The 15,778-nt window shown below is 43.9% G+C and overlaps 1 protein-coding gene across 1 annotated transcript in view; it reads right to left on the bottom strand.

Annotated features, from left to right (window-relative positions):
• LOC119176985 (meckelin) overlaps window positions 1–15,778 on the bottom strand; it is a 41,969-nt gene that overhangs the window by 5,328 nt on the left and 20,863 nt on the right. Inside the window, exons 15-27 of the mRNA XM_075878368.1 lie at window positions 14,370–14,478; window positions 13,607–13,663; window positions 12,411–12,509; window positions 11,023–11,121; window positions 10,042–10,128; window positions 9,145–9,291; window positions 8,196–8,384; window positions 6,689–6,829; window positions 5,104–5,184; window positions 3,337–3,453; window positions 2,950–3,066; window positions 2,157–2,187; window positions 1,954–2,042 (exon numbers count right to left, since the gene is read on the bottom strand). Of these exons, the coding sequence (XP_075734483.1) occupies window positions 1,954–2,042; window positions 2,157–2,187; window positions 2,950–3,066; window positions 3,337–3,453; window positions 5,104–5,184; window positions 6,689–6,829; window positions 8,196–8,384; window positions 9,145–9,291; window positions 10,042–10,128; window positions 11,023–11,121; window positions 12,411–12,509; window positions 13,607–13,663; window positions 14,370–14,478 (1,363 nt within the window). The remainder of the gene's footprint in view (window positions 1–1,953; window positions 2,043–2,156; window positions 2,188–2,949; window positions 3,067–3,336; window positions 3,454–5,103; window positions 5,185–6,688; window positions 6,830–8,195; window positions 8,385–9,144; window positions 9,292–10,041; window positions 10,129–11,022; window positions 11,122–12,410; window positions 12,510–13,606; window positions 13,664–14,369; window positions 14,479–15,778) is intronic.

The raw sequence follows: 15,778 nt of genomic DNA, 5'->3' as shown, positions 1-15,778 counted from the left end.
TGAAACGAATACAAAAGTTAGTCACATCGAAAGCATGTGTAATCAAAAAGCTAGCCATAAAATTGTGCGACGTATGCTACATATTCGGTGTTCAGATTAAAAGGTACGAAACGTAAAAACTTAATCGTTAATAGATGTTTTTGCCACAATGGGAGAATGTATTGCGTATTTACTCGCAGAATTCGTGCACTTTTTTCCGCGTTTTTAGGGCCTCGAAAAGGTGGTGCGCAAATTACACGAGTATTTTGAGAGCGCATAAAGAATATTGGATCACAGTTCTAACGCGCGCGGTATATACATATACAAAAAAGAAGAAATAAATTGGAGCACAATCGAAGTGTACTTGTCAATTTTGGTAAAATTATAGCACGTACTTTAACCAGTCAGATCCGATCACGCGCAGTCTAGCGGGAATCACTGATGGCGAAATCCGATCGGGAATCATCGTCGCGGCCGCTGCTCCCGAAGCGCATGGTCCTCGGTTCCGTCGAGCGCGTTCGAACTCCCCATTTTCTTTTTCGACGATGCTGGGAAAAACTAGGCTCCACGACACGGCGATACCGGAAGAACTGAGCATCCGCAGTTAATTGAAAAGGCCTCCATTAATGGCAGCAAACTTGCATTCGCAAGTGCGCACTCTTCTCTCTCGCGTTCCGATTGCGCCGGTCGTCACGTCCCCTTGAAGTGCTTTGCGGCGGCACGCTTCCTGTTTTCTTCGGCAAAATTTACAACTGTGAGCTTCGGTTTTGCTGTATAAATAATTACTGTAGCCCTTCGCAAGGGAATCGTGAAAACGCGTCGGCCGTATGGTAAAACCTAAACTTCCGAAATGTTGCAGCGCGGACGCAGAGAAAAAAAGGAACAGTTGGCGCGACAGGCCCTCGCAAGCCTCCGATGCAGAAAGTAGTCCGTGCCTTGACGCGAGCGTGCATTCTCGCCACGGTGGCACAGATTGGGAGATAGGGCATGGCCTCCGCGATCGGCTGCCGGCGGCGCGCCGGCAGCCGATCGCGGAGGCCACGAATAGGGGGAGGCGAATGCTCGAGCAGTTCCGGCAACCCAAACAGATCAGTGTTCGGGTGCAGTATTCTAGGGACCCTAGTTCGGGGGAAGTTCTCGGAAGAAGGGACTCCGCACTCGCAGCCTGCTTGACTGCGCTTGCCTGCTCGGAGAAGCGCGCATCCGGCATCGAAAGGTCTGAAAATGCGCGCGCCGGCGAGCTGTTTCGGGTGGGTCGGGGAGCGCAAAATATGCGAGTACTTCTTTTTTTTTTTCGAAAAGCTGGCAAAGATGTTAGCAGCGCGCAAATTATCTGATGGCGCAAATTATGCGCGTAAATATAGCGAGACATCTATAGGGATGCGATTGGAGTCTCCGTTGTGAATCAGAGCGTGCAGGGGCATCCACATGCGCAGAAGAGAGCAGAGGCTCTTATGAGGAGCACCGTCCAACTGACGCGGCATTGCGTGTGAGGACAGGATGGCAGTTCCATCGCAAAATTTGGCGATTTGTGAGCATCGAGGTGTTATGCGATTTCAGACTGCGAAGTGGGCTAAGCGACCAGCCATCATTCATCACCTGCCATTCCCATGTGTTTGTTCCCTTAAAAAAAAAAACATCTGAAAGGGGGGCACTTCAACTCGGGCGTACGAACTCAAGGACGCTGTGAAAGATTAGGTCTCGCCACGGCTACAAGAATTCTGGGAACAATAAATGCATCGGCTCCTTCACCAACGGGACACAAAGTTATACTTTAAATAGAGGCTCCATTTATACCCGCAGAATAACTTCATACCTTTTCATTTAAACGCCTCTTGTAAAACGCACCACAGCAAAGTTGGTCAAAACAAAAAAAACTTCACGATATCACAGTCCTTCAATGTTAAAACACTGCAAAACGTTTAGCAGAATAGGCATATTATAAATTGCTAGGGAAAGGAAAGTCGCACTCACATGATCGAGGAATGCACACAAAAATTTCGTTACGACATTGTAGGTATTCACTACGGTGTCAATGTTCACCCTAGAGAGATGACCATCCACTGAAAAATAAAACGCAAGGACGTCTCAAATTTTACATAAAACTGCAAAAGCACGAGCATCACAAATGTCGAGCTATATGACTCGCTGAGAAAACAGCATGCACCTACACTCACCATTCTTCATTCTGTCTGGTCCTTGTGTGTGCTAATGCAAACAAAAAAAGGCAGTGAGCTAAACAAACTTTTTAGGTGAGAGCCAAATGGTCAGTGCTACCAACAAATTTTCAGTGTGCGGGTGACGTCACACGGAGCCTAGGCACGACAGTAGTGAAACATTGTGTATTTCAATGCGCGCAATTTCATTATGCACGCCATCAATGTGCTTCCGGCACTTATTTTTTTTACAGCACTGCTCTCAGGCTGCCCAGGACGAAAAAAAAAAAGAATATAACAGGTAAACATTATGGTTATGCCTGCTATAATGCCGTACTTAAATATATAAAGAATTCATGAGATACTGATATGAGAATATTATAGGTATTTATTTATTCAATAGCATTTATTAAAAACTACGAACACCACCAATACTTTGGCTTGCCAACTAATTATATTCTCAGCGTTTTCTTCTTTGTCTCACAAGTTATACTGCCACACAGTTGATGGCCGATGGTGGGTTGATTTTCGGAAGCGACCAATCAACTACGTAGCAGGTCTTCATCACCCGTTTTCTAACTGGTGACGCTACGTTGGGCTCCAAATCAGCAAGACGTACCGTAAAGCGTAGAGTTGTTGTGTATATGGTACAATTTACATATTATTAGTTGAACCACAGCATGGTTCTGGTTATAGTCCTTCGTGACCGCAGTATATTGTAAATAAAAGTAGCATAAAATAAATATTATAATGTTCAATGGCGCCAGTACAAGGATGAAATCACCGAGCTGAGAAAGGCCGATTCGGCACGCACCGTAGAAAGAGGCCTCCTCATGCGACAATACTGCTCATAAATATGAACGGGAAGGGTCATCTGAAACGTCTGTTGCTCCGTGTCAGGCAGCAGTCCTCTGTGGCCGCACAGGTCCTCCTGGATGTTCACGTAAATGTATAGATATACAGCGCGATGCCCATTACATACCAAATAGCTGCGTGCATTATGTATACGGCTGAAAGCTGGCACCACACGTCGAAGAAAGATGTATACAAGGCAATACCCGTGTTCTGAGTTCACTTGTTTTTTGGTGATCGATCTATGCCAGAACGTCAAGGTTGTTGTCATTAGGTTGAACACTTTATAATTTATGTACTTGGGGTAAGGAGGGCAGAAAACTTTCCTGCACGTTGCATGCAAACTTGCCTCTTCCCGGCGCAGCAGTTCATGCATCTCTTTCATGGAGACGTCGGCATGACCCTGAGCTGACCTTCCATGAATGTAGTACCCGAACTTCGGCTGGACAAATATGACCACGCTGATCTGCACGAAACGACAGACAGTACCATTAGCTACACGTTTATAACAATCTGAGAACATATATCAATAAAATGGCCAATAAGGTGACTACATAATAAGCCGCCGTAATATTTCTGGAGTTTGACGCCACGACTGCTCCCGAAATTACCCGCTGCCTTTTTTGCCCATCTGCAAAATAAGAGAGGGGACTCAAAACGTCTTACGTATACTGCCCGATGTGCTGTTTATAGCCAGGGCTATCGGCATGTTGTCACGACGTGGAAACCAGGCGGCTGGCTAATCACCACTGATTTAGGAAGCCTACCGCCAAAAAAAACATATAAGAAAGATAATACACAGTGGCATTCAGTCGTTTATCAATACAATATCTTAAGTCATAAGATTACCAAGCTAGAAATGAAAAAGAGAAAAAAACCTTTCCACACAAAATTCAACACACCATCACCACAAAGACGTATATATACGCACAAGCGCCTGCGCATGGTGACCGTATACACGACGTTCAACAACTCGCCTGGTATGACCTAACAACAAACTAATAATGCAACCCAAGCCTCGTTATTTATGCCTCCATGGCATGAAACACCGGGGTCATCACCTGTACTACATGTGTATCTAACGTTCTGAAATAAAGATATGTTTTAATTGTACACGTGTTGATCTACTCTTTTGCTCCTTTTCTTCATTATTAGCCACTATTTTATTAATTGTGTTGTGAAGCTATGTGCATACTTTTATTCATTTCATCCTGTATGATCATATTTATTCACTAGGCCGCCACGCTCTTTGTTATGCCATCTACTCGTAGGTTGTCTCTATTCGTCCATTACTTCAGATATTCCTGTTGTAAGAGACGAGGGTTCTCAGTAAGGAGTATTTTATTCTTCTTTATGCAGTAGTTGATATATAAGTATTAAGCACAATTCAGAAGTCACACCTATTAAAATAGTCAATGCGAGCGCTCCCGCCTGCGCGTCTCCATGTGTTCATTGCAGGCCGACAGCGACAAGTTGAACGCGTCATGAAAAAGGCATTGACATTTTCGGTCCAACAATTCTAATAAATACACAAAAAGGTTAATTATTTAAAATTATTCGTATAGTTAACTAATAAATTAAAAATGCATTCATGTTGTGCCCCAAACAAAGGGCCTCGGATCCGCACTGTGTGGAGGGCTGCATGGAGCCAGCGCGCATTGAGTGAAGTCCTCCAAGTGAACACCTAGTCGTCCGGAGAACTCATGCCGTGGGGAAAAGCCTTTGTCCTCCTGGTGGGAGGAGCCACCGACTTAGCCTGGAGGCATTGCCCGCGGGCCATACTTTTCTTAATCATAATAAAGTTCTTGCCATTCCATGCCTTACGGCAATAAATGAATGTCCGAGAAATATTCGCAGCTTCTATATTGACCACATTCACGTGTATTCCAGTAGACAGACCCAATGAAAAATGATCTATAGGTCTGTCCTCGTCTTTATATAAGCGACCTCAAACAACTATAAATTTCATTTACGAAAAAAGTGCAGTTTGTTTAATGCGACACACACTTGCTAAATGGAATAAAATGTAAAAACGTGCGACTTAACTGTGAAACAAAAGCTGGTTATATCACATGCAGCAAAAAACGGGCAGAAAGCAGGTATATTGAATACATACATTGCTGACAGAGCAGAGGTCGATAAAGTGTTGAAGCTTGTCTTCATAAAATCGTTCGTAGATGAACTTCTGTAAAACAACCTATAAAAGTAATTCAAAACAGTCAGCTGAATATTAATATTTGTTGGAGTTTAACGTCCGAAAAACGTGGCATATGATTATGAGAGGTGCCGTAGTGGAGGGCTTCGAAAATTTCGACCACCTGGGGTTCTTTAATGTGCACCTAGATGTAAGCACACGGGCCTCAAGCATTTTCGCTTCCATCGAAGATCGGGCCGCTGCGGCAGGTATTCGATCCCACGACCTATAGACCACTGTGGCGAGTATTGCCTAACCTGGGACACACAAAGAAATGTTTACAACTCCAACGCACGGTGACAGTCCTGTGAAAAACATTCTTTGCGCAGGATAAAGCGCAGACTCCATGCTTAAGATCGGGTAGAAAATTTCGAGGGTTAGAAATGTTTGAAACGTAACATATTCCACGATTGTCTTTTGTAGAATACTGTTTTTTTCTTTGATATTAACACTGTCACACTTCAGGTAATGTGCTTTGAGGAACAAATGCGGAATAGAAGTATCTAGGAACAGTATATATATATGAGTGGCAAGTTACATGGAAAAGGTTTCCAAAGACAAATGAAGGCGTAAAGAGAGCCTCCCTGTGAGCGTCAGATATTCAGCAACACATCGCGATTCATGTCATGCGCATAATGTGCGGTGTGAAATGTGCTCGCATTGCTCGGACGTTGCATTGCCTCATAAGCATCCGTATTAAAAATAACTGCGCTCAAGCATGCGCTCGGCTGCAGCCAAACGTGGAACTTACGCTAAAGCATGAATAAGATGCTCTGAAGGCCAAGTATCGTGACAGAGACTAACATGTCATTCGGTGATTCCGACATTTATGAGTGTCAGTGATTACCCAACCAAAAATACGTCATAAAAGTGGGCATGCCATAGGAGCATCCTATTCTCGAAGCAAGATAATAGCAGGATGGTTGACTATATGCACAGTACTTGTTTAGATAATTTGAACTCAGATAGAACATGCCCGTCACAGTGCATGGTGCAGCGGTTACGGTGCATGGCTGTTGACCCGAAAGCCGCTGGTTTGATCCTGGCCGTGACGGTCGCATTTTGATGGAGACGAAATGGCCTCCATCACGGCCTCCATCATGGCCAACTGGTCAGAGCACATGAAAGAACACCAGGTGGTTCCATTTTTCACTACGGGCGTCCCTCATAATCATATTGTGGTTTTGGGACGTAAGTCTGCCACAATTATTATAACCTAAAAAGCAAAGTGAAGAGTTCTGCTTCCCAAATTGACAGAACGGAGTTCACATGCTGATGCATGAACGGCTGTTTTCTCCGTATGCTAAATATGCACTGCGTGCGTCCGAAAGATCGTTGACAGTACACTGATAGCTGTTATGAATTGCATGCGAATATGTTAATGAACAGAATTAAGACAACACGTAAAAGAGCCTCCTGCAGCGCGTTCAGCTCATTTCTGTCGTTTAGGTAGAACATCCACATGTCTTTTCGTTGGTCTGTTTCACTGCATTCCCCAATTTCTTACCTGGAACAGAGCAATGAGCAGGTACAGGGACGCCGAAAGAGCAAAACGGCAGGCGGCGCTAAATGGGATGTTGGCGTTCTTCACTGTCCTCGAATAGTAACTCTCGGGGCTGGCAAGGGCCACGTATTCCAGTCCCAGGCCCTGTACCAAGAGAACACGCCAAAAACGCATAATAGTTCAATAACACATAAGTGACGTTGTGCGTATAAATAACCTTTTTTTTTTTTATATAGCGATCAGAGAGCGCTGACCCAGAAAAACGTTCTGACACCTGAGTAAAGCTGGGGCCTTTAGCGTGATGGCCAACTTTTCCAAGCTGCGAAAAAAGCCTCACAGATTATACTAATAGCACGCAGCTCCTGCTTTATGGACGATATAGCACAACCACCGTTTGATGACGAATGAGTATACAGTGTGAAGGCTCAGCAGCTTCCTGGTGACAAGATGAGTCTAAACAGAACAAAGACCGATGAGTTGTTTTTCTCGAAGACCATTTTGTAATATTTCTGGAGTTTGACGCCGCGACTGCTCCCGAAATTACCCGCTGCCTTTTTTGCCCATCTGCAAAATAAGAGAGGGGACTCAAAACGTCTTACGTATACTGCCCGATGTGCTGTTTATAGCCAGGCCTATCGGCATGTTGTCACGACGTGGAAACCACGCGGCTGGCTACTCACCACTGATTTAGTAAGCCTACCGTCAAAAAACATATAAGAAAGATAATACACTGTGGCATTCAGTCGTTTGTCAATACATTATCTTAAGTCATAAGATTACCAAGCTAGAAATGAAAAAGAGAAAAAACCTTTCCACACAAAATTCAACACACCATCACCACAAAGACGTATATATACACACAAGCGCCTGCGCATGGTGACCGTATAAACGACGTTCAACAACTCGTCTGGTACGACCTAACAACAAACCAATAATGCAACCCAAGCCTCGTTATTTATGCCTCCATGGCATGAAACGCCGCGGTCATACCCTGTACTACATGTGTATCTAACGTTCTGAAATAAAGATATGTTTTAATTGTACACGTGTTGATCTACTTTCTTGCTCCTTTTCTTCATTATTAGCCACTATTTTATTAATTGTGTTGTGAAGCTATGTGCGTGCTTTTATCCATTTCATCCTGTATGATCATATTTATTCACTATGCGTGATAATTATTTTTTTGCAATGCCCCCCCCTCAGCCAATGCGTCTCACGAAGCCTACAACGACTTTTTTTAAATAAATAAATGTATAGCGAGTAGTCAGTATTAGGTCTGGATAGCAAAGAACCACACAAACGCATTAGGCCGATATTAAAAGGATAACTTTTCTTGCATATTTTGACGCTGTCGTCAGGTGTGTAATCTCCAACACCCCAATCTATCTCCCCCCCCTTTTTTTTTTGCTTTATCATAAAAAACACTAAACGCATTCACTGGCGTGAAATGGCTTTTCGGTGACGAAGACTGTTGCACCTACAGTCAGCGTCCGTTCACAGATATTCTCGCCTTGAGCAGAAGCAGCAGCGCAAGAAGTTGCAGCGAGAGGGAGACCCTGCGATGGCACTGCAGTTCGCACCACTCGTTGGCAACGAAGTACGAACGCCAGATGCTGACCGCCGTCGCCGATTCATCGCCCTTGTGGTCGGTGACCACCACGCTGGAGCTTTGGCTGCTCGTTTCACCGAGTCCAGCAACCTGCGCATACACCAACATGCGCATACTCTCGGATCTTCTAAGCAATGCTTTCTTTTTTGCTTGCTTTTCATGCGTAGAGTTTATCCCTGCGAACTAGACGGCAAGCAGTAGATCAAATGTTTTAGAAAATGCAAGGCACGCTACATATTTTGCCATAGTGGTCTAGAGGTCGACCACTGGTCCGAAGGTCCCAGAATCTCATTCCGGCAGCGGTGGTCGTGTTTCAGTGGAGGCGAAAAGATAGCTCGTGTACTTGGATGTAGAGGCCCGCTGAAGAGCACCAGATGGTCAAAATTTCTGGAGTCCCTACTTCGGCATCATATATGTCGTGCTTTTAGGACGTCAGAACCCAACAATTATTGTTCATTTTAAAACTATACAAAAAAGCAGGCGGAAAACACAATAGACGGAAACAGCCTGTTTGCCATAATGCACAGTTAGAAACGGGTACAGCGATAAAATGCAAACAAAGTCGAAGATTGAAGGGAAGCACTATCATCGCTAACCCGTAGGACAGGCCATCACAACTACAGGGCCAGCGCGCGAAGCGTCCATTCAATTCATATGTCTCGGGCAATCATCTACAATCTATGGTCGGAATATCACAGGGCGAACATAAACGTCGACGTGTGAGTAGGATGGGCTAGCCTCTCGGTGACGCTACTTCGTGCGCAGTCCAGGTTAACGCGACGATTACGAAAGGATGGCATGCAACAGAGATTAAAATGCTGCAGAGGCAACATTCGACTTGTATCCTGACCTGTGAGCCGTCTCCAGCCAGAGAGAGCCGTGGGGCTTCCTTGCGAGGCAGGCGCGGAATCTGTGAAGCACCGTGTGGTCTCTCCCAGTCTAAGAAGAAAATGTCCGCGCTGCTCTGAAGAAACACGACGTGGAGAAGGTAGAGTGTCTGGCCAAAAAAAGCGACATTATCTGTATTGCCCGCTTTACGTAGGTTTTATGTAATAATAAAACTGCGTGCACAAAATATTGTCGCGATGTCCTGGCGTGTACGAAGGGAGCAGACTGCATGTTCAGGTTAAACTGTTTATTGGGTCGAACTTGTGGTCACATAAAAGGAAAGTCAGGTTAGAGCAAGACACTGGCACTGATGGCGGCGAACAGAGCTTCGCCCATCGATCAACTGACAAGCGACGGAGCGCCTCGGCATTTATACATGTGCCGTCGAATATTTCAGCCTTATCAGTGGTCGTCGCGCAAGCTCTGGAATAATCTCAAGCATTCGTGTCGTGCGTGTAATCTCAACAGAACGATCTACAATGATCGTGAACCTTCTTAAACACTAAGGCGCAGTTTGCACTGAGCATTCTTGATACGCTTTGCGAGAGCAAACCGAATGAAGCGAAAGTGAAAATAAGAACGTGCATGACAATATCATCAGACGATGTTTGTCACAAATTTTTTTTTAGCCTTGACTTGACAATACGATGCAAAACGTAAATTAAATTTCCAGGTTGAGACAGGGTACTCGTAACATTATGCGTAGGGGCTAATCAAGTATGTCACTTAACTGTATCGTCTGATCTCCACCATCTGGCTTATTATAATATTACTATAATAGCAACAATAATAATAATAATAATAATAATAATAATAATAATAATAATAATAATAACACCCATCTAACCTGTTCTCTTACCTTCATGACAAATGCGAAGACAATGTACAGTTCGATATCCTTCTCCTGGTGTGGACTTGGAAGAAGCATATGGACGACATCCTGAAGCTATAGACCAGACAATGTAAAAAAAATTACACATTGTCCTGCATTGCCAATATGCACACGACACCACAATTTGGTGGAGTGAAATTGCTTCGCAAGTAAATTAACAAACGTCGCAGAACTAAAGGCGCTAGTGGCACGTATGATGCCGATCCCACGGACGTCTCATTGTGAAAGCTCAACATACCGTAAAGCTTACTTAATAACATTCTAGGAAAGTTAGCAGATGCGAACTATCTACTAATGAAAAAACTAGAAGAAAGCAAGACAAAGGTCTCAAACAAAGAGTGAACGATGGAAGCTTAAACAGGGAGCCATGGAGGCAACGTTTAGAAAAGGTGCTTATTCCTAGTAATTCGATATCAAGGGCACTAATCCAAACGTTCACTGCATCATGGGGCTTCAGTTATTCTCTTTTTGCTGATAAACAGCAAAAGAAGCAGCGTACAACTTAATAAGCGTGCGGTTCCTCGTTCTCTTCCCGATCATCTTGGTGTGAAGCATGTGCCGATAGCACAGAAATACCACGAAATCAGGCGCAGTAAAATCTACCGCAGGTTAGCCTTCATTAGCTGGCAGCAAGAACAGCATGTTTGGCGAGGCCAAGAGTGGGGTACACTGTGAACAAGCGATATAAATGATGACCAAGCCTCGAGTTCTGGCGACGATTTTGTCCTTGCATACTACATCGATTTATCAGAATTCTATAGCTTACTATACGCAAGTGTCCAGCATATTGCAATATGGCTAAATATGCCGAGTGATAGAAACTCAATATGCTATACCAAACGACATATTACTACAGCAAGTTTTTGCAAATATTTATCCAGTGAGAGCGTCGAATAGCACAGTACAGCTCTGAGCTCTAGAAAATAAAAAAAGAAAAAGGCTGCTTACCTTATACATTAACAGCCAGTTAAGGCATGTGGACAGAACCACTATAAGGAAAACACTGGACAGGCTTGAACAGGTGTATACGATGAGCTTGACGAATGTCTGCACAGAGAGATAATCGGTACAGACACAAGAGGATAGTCCTTCAAACTATTACTATCCAATACCGACGTATGTCCTTTTTTAATGTTTTCAGTTAACTTTCAAGGGTCAGTCTCGTTATCATTAGTTACATCTGCTCGTCTTCGTCCGTCGAGGTGAAGCAGTGGTTCGGCGCTCGACTGCTGACCCGATAGTCGCTGGTTCGATCTCGGCCGCGGCGGTCACATTTCGATAAAGGCGAAATGCCATAGAGGCCCGTGTATTGGGCGATGTCAATAGAACACCCAGGTGGCCGACGTTTCCGGAGCCCTCAGAGCGTCTCTCATAATCATATGGTGGTTTTGGGATGTAAAACCAAGATATTATCAACTTCTGACGTAATAATAATCATTGTTGGGATTTGATGTCTCAAAACCACCATATGATTACGAGAGACGTCCTTTAGTCGAAGGCTCCAGAAATTTTGGCCACCTGGGCTTCTTTAACGTGCACCCAAATCTAAGCACGCGGGCCTCAAGCATTTTCGCCTTTATCGAAAACGGGGCTGCGCGTCCGCGATTTGCTCCCGGGACCTGCGGGTAAGCGGTCGAGTGTTTTAGCCATTAGACCACCATGGCCACAAAGTTCCGAACATGAGATCACTACAGATCGAATTTTAGGCAAATGCACGTTTTGTTTCTTGTGCTCTTATAGCCCCATTTCCATATATGAGCGTGAATTGGAGTTTGAGAAAAAAAAATTTAGTGTTTTTATGGTGCCTACAAATGCTTATTTTTGGTGTATGTGCCTAAATGCACATAAATGCCTATAATAGCATATATCGAAATGGGCACTTACATTAGCACTATATTAATTGCCACGTTGTATTATTCTGATGTATTCGGGTTTCACCCAAAAGGGCTGCTAACAATGCTCGGCACATACCACACTGCATTCGTCCACATCACAAACCCAAGACACCATTTAGCCTCAAGTTTCACTTTCCAGCACAATTTTAGACCGATATTCATGTTACCAGGCAACACTGCTGTTCGGAACGGTGCGGGTTTCAACCAACTCTTTTTGCTTGACCAACTCTCAGAAAACAAAAGCCAATGCCACGCTCTTGAAGGCACCCTTTCGCGTACGCTCGTTCAAGGAAAACTTGCCGTACGTGCCCATTCCTCCAGAGCCCATCGTCACATGTTGGCTAACATGGCCAAAAGTTGTAGCGTTTAGATCCACAGCGTTTCGAGCAAAAGTCGATATAAGTGGTACACTGGAACACTTCTTATCCACACAGTACGTACCCCAATGTTGACGGAGACTTTTCCTGATCTGCGGGTCCAGCTCCAGGTCTGAATGCAGGCCCACAAAATTGCCAAGGCGCTCAGGACACCTAGTGCAATCTGCGTAAGTCACCCAAGCACTTAAGTCAAGTAATTGCTCTTGAATTTGGCTATATTGTTCAGTGAGTGGTGCTAGATAAATGCTTCTTTGGAATTTTCAGCACAATTGTATAAGAAAAAAAAAACGTCAACCACATATGCTTCAAATGCTTAAACTACAAACGAAGAGGTTACAGCCAGTAAAATATATTCTGTGAAAGCAGATGAAGCCTGGTAGCATTTACGAATCAACTCGATATATACCGAAATTGTGGTTCAACTTTACCCGTTTAGCTTCTTCAGAGCGTATGTGTCGCAAATATTTTTCTCCATGACTTAGAGACGACTTTTGCCACCATCACTTCCATAACCTGGACTCTGCCTGCCCATGCTACGTTCGCAAGCTTCATTGGACTGATTTATTTGAGCGTACGCAGCAGTTTTCCAGACGTAGCCATGGGTAACAGGCTGAGTCTGCAGAGCTGCTGTGGACGCCCAACTAAATCTGTCTACTGTCTGAACAAAGACACGTGTATGCGTATCTGCTTTGCTAGACACAAATCACGCATAGTATAAGTTATTGAGAGACTCGTAAGTCGTGACACCGAGTTATACTGGAGACTATACAGCGATGTACTGCACGACAAGTGCGAACTCTTTAGGCTCCACAAGAGCAGGCGCTTAAGTGGCAAGACTGCATGTCTGGTGTATTTTCTCTGTAGTGCCATCGCACACGCCTACTTATTCTGAAACAGCCATATGAAAACAACCCTATAGACTATCCCACCGGAGATATGAAATTTAGTGTTGCTAGCCATAACTGAGTGGTCATGACACAGAATTATTCAAGCTTTACAAATAAGAGCCCCCGGATTGGGCACCAAATGCACGTTTAATGTATACGTTCTCAGTGGCTGAAAGCAAATGGTGCATTTTCAATCATCAGACGCGAGAAAATGTGTGCCTACAGATCTCAGTCGTGTCTCCAACCCACCACTGTCGAATTATGTCTGTAGTGCTCAACCGACCTTCTTAAAGTACAGCGCATCGTAATTCGTTTCGTTGTCCTCCAATTTTGATTGTAGAACAGCATGAGGGGGCAAGCATATCTTACTTACCGGCATATCTTGAGCCGCCTGGTTGAAGTCTGACGAATAGGTGATCGAGAATGAGAGCTAAGAGAAAAGAGAAATATACATCATATTCTGTGCCTCCTTGCTATACAAATGAAAAGGAAAGCGCATAAAAGAAATGTTAATGCCGCCTAACATTTAGTTTTTACATCACTATGATACACTGCTGTCACCTGCTCAAAAATTGTTTGTTATGTCATTATATTGATAACTATTTTGGAGTATATATTGGAGCAATCGACTGCGTACTCAAAACTTTACTTTCCCTAATGATGCATACAACTTTCGAAAACAAATGCACTGAGTCCCAAAGACGCGCACAAAGAAAAACAAAAATTAAATAATCAGGTAACTGTGGCTATTAATAAAATGCTGACAAATGTTGATTTTGATGTGTTGAATTCATTTAAAAAGCAAAGAAAGAAATGTTTATTCTAATTCGATTTGTTCTTTGTATAAGTTTGTATTTTGTATCAGTTTGTGTTTCATAATGCTTTGTATCTTGTCTACGTTGCATGCTTAAGAGCAGCATTGTGTTATATTTGCAAATACAGCAAGCTCTACAATTATGTGTTTTCCTTTATTTATGCTAGGCTGTACAGGGGAGCCGAGGCCTTTGTCATGCATTCCAGTCTTTAACCCAGGCAAAGAAAAAAAATAAACTTCACTTTAAATGTGGAACTAGTTTATATATAACTGCTCATGTTTACTCAGTGGACATGTCATCAACGGGCATTCCAGCACTCACGGCTAATTTGGCGTTTTGCTCGTATGCGTCCCTTGTAGCTTCTGCGTAAGCAATGGTAATAAGTGGCGGGTGTATGGAACCGGGCTTTCCTTTTTTGTGGAGCATGATGCTGAAATGAAGAAAATAAATATACGCGCCGAAATTTGATGAGATGAGTCAAAGCGATATTTACGTGATGGTGATGAACTGGCCTCTAATCAGGGTGCCTACCAATTTGACATTTCCAAATCCCCTGACTTTTCCAGGTTTTGCATGACTATTAAAAGCAAATTCCATGAAAGCCACGTCTGCATGGAAAACTCTGTGCACTGGAAACAAACCCTCGAGTGGTAAAAACCAGACATTTTGGTAAAAACGAGACATTTATACATCTGACGACTGTAAAGCGTGGGGAGCAAGAGCAACGCTGCAGCACATGTTGTGGGAATGCACCGGTAGCGTGCAGCAGTCCCCGATGAACCGAGTATACATGGCAGGCTCGAACCGCGAGGCGCGATAGGAGGTGGCTCTGCTCAGCTGCAACCTCGCCGGTCAACTGTGGGCAGTTCGGCACGCCCAGGAAGACACCCGTGTCCAATGACTCGAGGCCGTCACCTAGGCTAGCGTGCTTGTAGCCCGACTCTGCTGAATACCACCGGACATTGTAAATAAAGTTTTTACTCATTCACTCCATATAAGTAAACATATTTACGAGACGCACTCAGGATGTTCTGAGCGCCTGCGGTAAATGTGAAAAAAAAAATATGTATATTTGGCCAAAATAAAATCCCTGAGCCAGGCAGTGAGCAAAAGTACGCTGTTTGATGTTCGGAAGAATCAGGAAGTAAACACACAAGTTGAAATTAACCGCAGATTAGGAGCCTTCGATAGTCTGACATCGCAGTCAAAGCTGTTAGAAAACATACAAGTTGTGCCACCCCGCGGCATTTGTGTGAAATGAGGACACAGGAGCCTGGCCGGTTCTGCCACTGGAGTGTAACCTAGTTTACTATAATGTCTATAGCCCAGACCACTTAGGATGCGGATTAGATTGAATTGCATCGACCTGAACTACTGTATTTATTGACTCAACTATTTAAATCTGGATCGGATTAGATCTTATTCGACCTGGTTGGCTGCATTTGCTATTGATTTATGTCCCTCACTAATTTGCGCACCTCTAAAATATACAATGTTCGCGTATTCTGTGTATCCTGCCTTGACAACAAGTAACGACAGCGTTAGAAGAAAAAACTATACTGCAAAATTTTCTTCTTTTTTTCCGACGAGCAGATGCACGTTTGTATTTTATGTCACTGGGCTCTCACACTTGAGGTGCAATGAAAGTCCTCGGACGGCTGCAGTGCAAGCTGGGGTTTGAATATGTTATGTCAAGAAGGAATCTGTCCAAGTGCAACAGCTCTTTTGAT

The sequence above is a fragment of the Rhipicephalus microplus genome, chromosome X (genome assembly GCF_043290135.1).
Source record: "Rhipicephalus microplus isolate Deutch F79 chromosome X, USDA_Rmic, whole genome shotgun sequence".
Classification (NCBI taxonomy): domain Eukaryota; kingdom Metazoa; phylum Arthropoda; class Arachnida; order Ixodida; family Ixodidae; genus Rhipicephalus; species Rhipicephalus microplus.
Note: the sequence above shows the minus strand (reverse complement) of the source record. Positions and strands in the feature narration are given on the sequence as shown.